The sequence below is a fragment of the Cephus cinctus genome, unplaced genomic scaffold, assembly GCF_000341935.2.
Source record: "Cephus cinctus unplaced genomic scaffold, Ccin1 Ccin1_scaffold1042, whole genome shotgun sequence".
NCBI classification, from domain to species: domain Eukaryota; kingdom Metazoa; phylum Arthropoda; class Insecta; order Hymenoptera; family Cephidae; genus Cephus; species Cephus cinctus.
In genome coordinates, this window is record NW_014333573.1 from 452912 (window position 1) to 458570 (window position 5659).

General features: G+C 40.1%; 2 protein-coding genes and 1 long non-coding RNA gene across 5 annotated transcripts in view; 2 read left to right on the plus strand and 1 right to left on the minus strand.

Annotated features, from left to right (window-relative positions):
• The window catches only part of LOC112494958, a 2686-nt gene extending 1399 nt beyond the window's left edge, over positions 1 to 1287 (minus strand). Inside the window, exon 1 of the long non-coding RNA XR_003060989.1 lies at positions 825 to 1287. This is a non-coding gene — a long non-coding RNA (uncharacterized LOC112494958). The remainder of the gene's footprint in view (positions 1 to 824) is intronic.
• Positions 1 to 3705, plus strand: part of LOC107271804 (insulin gene enhancer protein ISL-1) — a 12435-nt gene extending 8730 nt beyond the window's left edge. For 2 of the 3 annotated variants that reach the window (XM_015748229.2, XM_025089035.1), the window contains exons 5-7: positions 1309 to 1613; positions 1748 to 1969; positions 2078 to 3705. In XM_015748229.2, the coding sequence (XP_015603715.1) occupies positions 1309 to 1613; positions 1748 to 1969; positions 2078 to 2314 (764 nt within the window). In that variant the 3' untranslated portion in view covers positions 2315 to 3705. The remainder of the gene's footprint in view (positions 1 to 1308; positions 1614 to 1747; positions 1970 to 2077) is intronic. The other variant, XM_015748230.2, reaches the window with a different exon arrangement.
• Positions 3706 to 4182: 477 nt separating this feature from the next.
• Positions 4183 to 5112, plus strand: LOC107271805 (UPF0488 protein CG14286). The gene is made up of 2 exons (XM_015748232.2): positions 4183 to 4340; positions 4493 to 5112. The coding sequence occupies exons 1-2, from the start codon at positions 4320 to 4322 to the stop codon at positions 5054 to 5056; spliced, it is 585 nt and encodes a 194-aa protein (XP_015603718.1). The 5' UTR covers positions 4183 to 4319; the 3' UTR covers positions 5057 to 5112.
• Positions 5113 to 5659: the final 547 nt, after the last annotated feature.

Consider the following 5659-nt stretch of genomic DNA (forward strand, 5'->3'; position numbering starts at 1 on the left):
TGATTTTTTTTTTTTTTTTTTTTTGAGTACCTCAGATAAAACGACTGTCGATACGTAAGAAAAGTCCCAGGTAATAATTCGGATATAGGCGAAAGATATCCGATCGTTATCGGTACACCGATACACGATGGAACACAGAGTTTTCGTGGAATTTCTTTAGATAAGCCCTTTTTTTGGGTTTTACTCTAAATTGACTCTGCGCTCATTTTTTATTCTTAGAATTGCACGACGGGCTTATCGCTGACGGACGAACAATTAAGTTTGACAATTATTATCGATTGATAACCATACGGATTTTACACGAAATCCTCGTATTGACTTATCGACTACGCGGACCTTGGAACCCAACCGCGTCCGACGATTGCGTTAGTATGTTTTTTTAGAAAGGAATTTCACTTAAAAAAATTTATCCTCGGGAATCGAATATTTATAACACGTTGCATTACTAATTATCCTTGTAAAGATTGGACATCTGTCAATTTCACTTTGTTCACGGTGATAGGAAAATTCTACGTTCGAGGCTTCGATTACAGGTTAAGGAATTTTTAGGATTCCAAGTCCGTCTTACTATCCGAGTCCAACGTGCCTTTAAGTGAATTATAGAAATGTTCATTAAAAGAAATTCTTGGTGCGTACTCAATGATTAGTAATGTCCAATTAATTAATTACAGGACTCCTAAGCAGACAAGTAGATTGCAACTTAAATTTGACTTTCGAAAATTTTAATTAAATGATCTCTCTTTTCCCTCGCTCTATCTCTCTCAGCTTAAAGTCATTCTCAAATTATTCTTTTATACCTTTTGGAATCTTCCGTGTATACACACCTAATACGCGGCAGTGGTAAAAGGGCTCACGAGAGTATAGAGTTCTTTCCCGTGACCGGTGTCCATATATATCTACGTATGCGGTTCCTCATCGGATTCTGGGACCGTTTTGTTTGCTTAGGACACAAAAATAGGCTCTGGATTTCGTTTGCTTCCCTGTTAGCCTTCCGTTTCAGGTCTTGCGAGCGGCACCATTGTTTTTTCATTTTGTCCTTTTGGTTTCTGTGCGGCGTACACAAGGGATGTGTGTATACGTCAAATAACGCAAAGAATCCCGAAGAAGAAGAGCCGTATAACGATATCGAGGTTCCAGCTAATCCTGAGGACAGAGATAATGAAGATGAGATACAGTCCATTAAGTCGAGCTACTTATAATCTTAACCCAATGTAAATTACACCTTACGTCCCTAAGGCTTGAATTAGGCGAGCGAGGCCACACGATAAGCACGTGCGAATTTACATGTGACCGCTGGTCCTGTTGCAGATTCCGGATCGGAGAGCGGTTCCCACAAGGCCGGCGTCGGCGGGGTACGCGGTACCGGAAGTCACAAGGGCGGTGGAGGCTCCGACGGGAAACCGACCCGCGTGCGCACGGTGCTCAATGAGAAGCAATTGCACACACTGAGAACGTGTTACGCAGCAAATCCTAGGCCGGATGCGCTGATGAAGGAGCAGCTCGTCGAGATGACCGGGCTGAGTCCTCGGGTGATAAGGGTCTGGTTCCAGAACAAGAGATGCAAGGACAAGAAGAAGACCATTGCCATGAAGCAGCAGATGCAGCAAGAAAAGGTAATTAATTTTGAGTAGACGCTGGATCTGGAAATGAAATATGGATGCTGTGGTACGAATTTTGATTTGTCCCTGTGTATCCCGAGTACTCACGTTGATAAGTCCAAGTGGTCCATCCGGCTAACGGTACGAAGTATTTCCCGTTGCAGGACGGGAGGAAATTAGGATTCGGTGGAATGCATGGGATCCCTATGGTGGCCAGTAGCCCGGTTCGCCATGAGAGCCCAATTGGCATGACGCCGTTGGAGGTTCATGCATATCAGCCACCCTGGAAGGCGTTATCCGACTTCGCCCTTAACACGGATCTGGATCGGCTGGACCCGAACGCGCCATCGTTTCATCATCTGGTCTCCCAGGTCAGATAAATCTCCTTGGGAATTGCTCTTGATAACGCGGACTGTTCGGACGTCGAAGATCATAGAGCTGGCGGAAATAAAAAAGAAAAATGAAAATGGCCTTTGCAGATGCACGGCTACGACCTTCATGGAGCGCCGCAACCTCAGCTACCGCCGCCTGGGATGCTGGGGGGTCCGATGAACGATGCTGGTGGCGGCGGAGGCCCCTTACCGCCTCCTGGGGCCCACCATCAGGGTGCTGGAGGTGGGCCTGACATGGGCCAGCATCCGGACAGTACCGACAGCTACGTAACTTATTTGGAAAGTGACAGCGACTCCCTTCATCACGACACCGGAAGTCCATAGTACATCATCAGGATCTTCGGACACCTCTTCGTCGCGAACACTGCGCGAATTTCATGGCTCATCGCTTCCGTTTACCTCGTGGCAGCTTTTCTGAAAATTCAATTATACGAAATTTACTGTTTTTACACAATTAGAGGGACGATTATTTTACTGCTGTTTCGCACTGTATTCTCGTGCGGATTTTTACGAATTTCTGAAATTTACTTGGTCCTGCGATTTATGGCCATATGAAATTTTGCTCTTTGGAGGGTGAGAGAGAGAGGGACAAGAAATCGTTAGGATTTTTGACATGTACGATTTTTTTTTGTCGACGATGCTCATTGATTTCAATTTTTTACGAGGACCGAGGGGAAGGATAAAATATTTAAAAAGAATAATTCCTTTCATTTGCATTATAGTCATCAATCACGTGACGTTCGAGGAGTGCGACTGTCAGAGAGCGAATTGTACGAATTTTGTAAATAAATAAAGAAATAAGTAAATAATTAAGTACGATAAATTAAGTGAGGATGGTGAACGCGTGAGTGGGAGAGAGATAGAGAGATTAACGTTTAAAGTCATTACCGCAAAGGCCGAGAATAGCCGAGACACGAACCCCACGTTAACCACGTGGTCACGTAAAGTATTGGATGGTTGAACGATGGTAAATATACTCAGGCCCACAAAGAATAATATAGTATAATATAAATAGAATTGAATGACGTCAATCCACGTTGTAATTACTATTATTGTATTACTATCAGAATATGCAGTAGCTACATCGAAACTAATCACTGGCAACAACGTGCTCTTTCGAATGGAGATGCACACTAAAAGTGAGAAAATCGATCGGTATATCAGGAAACGGCAATGGATCGTAAGATAAAAGACACAGAGACGTTACGACTGTATTATAGGTAAGGAGGAGCCACAAGGAAAGGGGCACAAGAACCCGACCTTGTTATTCGCGATACCAAAGCGATTTATGTAAATAAAATGAATAAGAAGGAATTTTAAAACAAGAAAAGAAAGATAGAACTGCAGGGACACACTCATTGCATTTATTATGCACAGAACGAATTATTTCGATGCAAAGGTGGACACGAGTCTATTTTGTTTAATTTTACGTAAATTGTAAGAGAACGGTGTGAATCAGAGAAAAAAGTTATTTGCCAAAAATTCAGAGCAAGAAATTAAACGCTTTATTCATTGTTTAGGCGTACCTTGGGTTTTACTGAATTCGTTCTACGTTATCTCTCCTAAATAATAATGACGGTTAGGATAAAAATGTTGATGACGATGATGGCGAAAATTTTTAGGTTTCAGACACGTACGACGTTTGTTCGGATCATCCTCGAATTTGTATAATATTTCTATGCCGGCACGATATATGCAATAAAGTGTCGAAGTAACCTAATGTCCCTTTCATTACACCTTTAATGTAATACGTATATCGAATAATCTGATATCCGGGTATCGTTGTCGTTCAGTAAAACCATTGTGGGAAATTTCGTCCATGATCGTTATTGATAATTCGAAGCTGATTATTTTCAAAGGAGATTCGTACATTCGGTTTTTCATAATTTTTGGAATGAGAATTTTTTCGGGAAAATATACAGAACGGTCCGGGAGAAGATACTAGAATGGTCAAGTTTTCACTTACTTGGTTCTAATTGGTTCTAATACAAAGGTTACACAGATGACCTTATTTTAATTAGTGCATCAGTCCTGAATAAACTCAGACGAATTATACAAGTTGATACTTCTACTTTTTGAGGACTGAAATCAATTTAACGAAACGTAAGAGAATACAGAAGTGGATGAACTTCAGTGGTAAATCTTAATCCCACTCTCTTGTACTGATTCGTGCTGCCAGGGACATCTATAGGTAAGCGCTAGTACTACCAACTGTTACTGGAAAGAAAGCAAACTGAATTACAGTAAGGTAGACACGAGGTGCTGTGAGACGGTTATTAGTTTGTGTAGTGTATAAAATTAATTAGTGCTCTGAAATAATCGTGCCAGTATGCCACCGAAATATAAACCTGTAAGTGTGTATTTTAAAATGTTTAATTATTATATAGAACGAATTGAAAAAGTTAGTTAAAATTTTAAGGTTATGGCGTCACTCAAGTTATCCGCTCTTATGGTAAGATAGATTCATGATTTCTATCACTATAGTTGGGATTGTATTTTCAGGGTGGAAAGGCGTTTCCAGTTAGAGGTAAACCTAGAGCATTGCCACCACAAGTACCTTCAAGTATACCCTCTTCCTCGTCGTCGGCGAGCTCTGCAACATCAACGGCTAGTGGATTAGACCTGGAAGCTGAAAATCAATTTGAGCTTGAGCTCTGTTGGTGCATACAGCAGTTGCAGATAGAATTGGCAAGTGGCAAGTTACCGGAGAAACAGATGCATGACATGGACAAGATTGTGAATATTCTGAAGAGCAATTCTGCTCCGATCGTAAAGAAGCGGCAAGTCATGCGAAATACGTTTGGCAACTATCGAGAAAAAATGGCGCAAGACGAGAAGAAATTTAGAAAACAAGTATCAAACGTCAAGTTCACGAATTCAACAGATGCTGAAATGAAATCTGTTTTCCTCAGGAAAGCTTCCGCAGTTGATAAAGTATCGACTGAGCATGATGAAGGGACAGTTGTGTATCCTGAGAAGACGCCTAAATTACAAATCAAAGGATTATCATCTGTAGATTCAACGGAAAGTTCTTTCAAATTTAATTTTAAAGCACCCGAGGTCTAAACTACAGAAATATGTATATAATTTTCTACTGCAAATAAATCATCTTCCGTTGGTAAGACCAATCTCCAATTACCGACACTACGCCAGCGCCTTAACAAGACGAAAAGACCGTCGGGAAGTTAGCGTCAGAAAATAAAAATTTGTTTTTAATGCTTAAAAAATTGCTCCTTAGATGCTCCTTATGTTTTCCTCATTGCTCGGCTGATATTTCAAAACAATTATAAAATATTCAATAAAACAGAAAAATATTTTTTAATTGCTTTTTAATCATTGCCATTCACGAATAGCTGGATTGCCTGCGAAAAGAAGAAGGGAAAAATCAGTTGCACAGAAATATTAAAAATTCGAAACATGGAATAAAGTTTTCCAAATGTTACTAAACACTATTGGATTTTCATTTACTTTCGAAATTTATTTAAAATATATAATTGAGGCTAAATCAAAAACACTGCAAAATATACCGAATTGAAATTGTAGAATGTCGAAAATAAATTACGCTCAAATTGAAATATTAATAAACTACGTGTTCGGAATGTTAAAATAATTTATTAAACCAATAAAGTTAAATATTAACATTCGGAAGTCAGAAATCCTGTCCAAGAA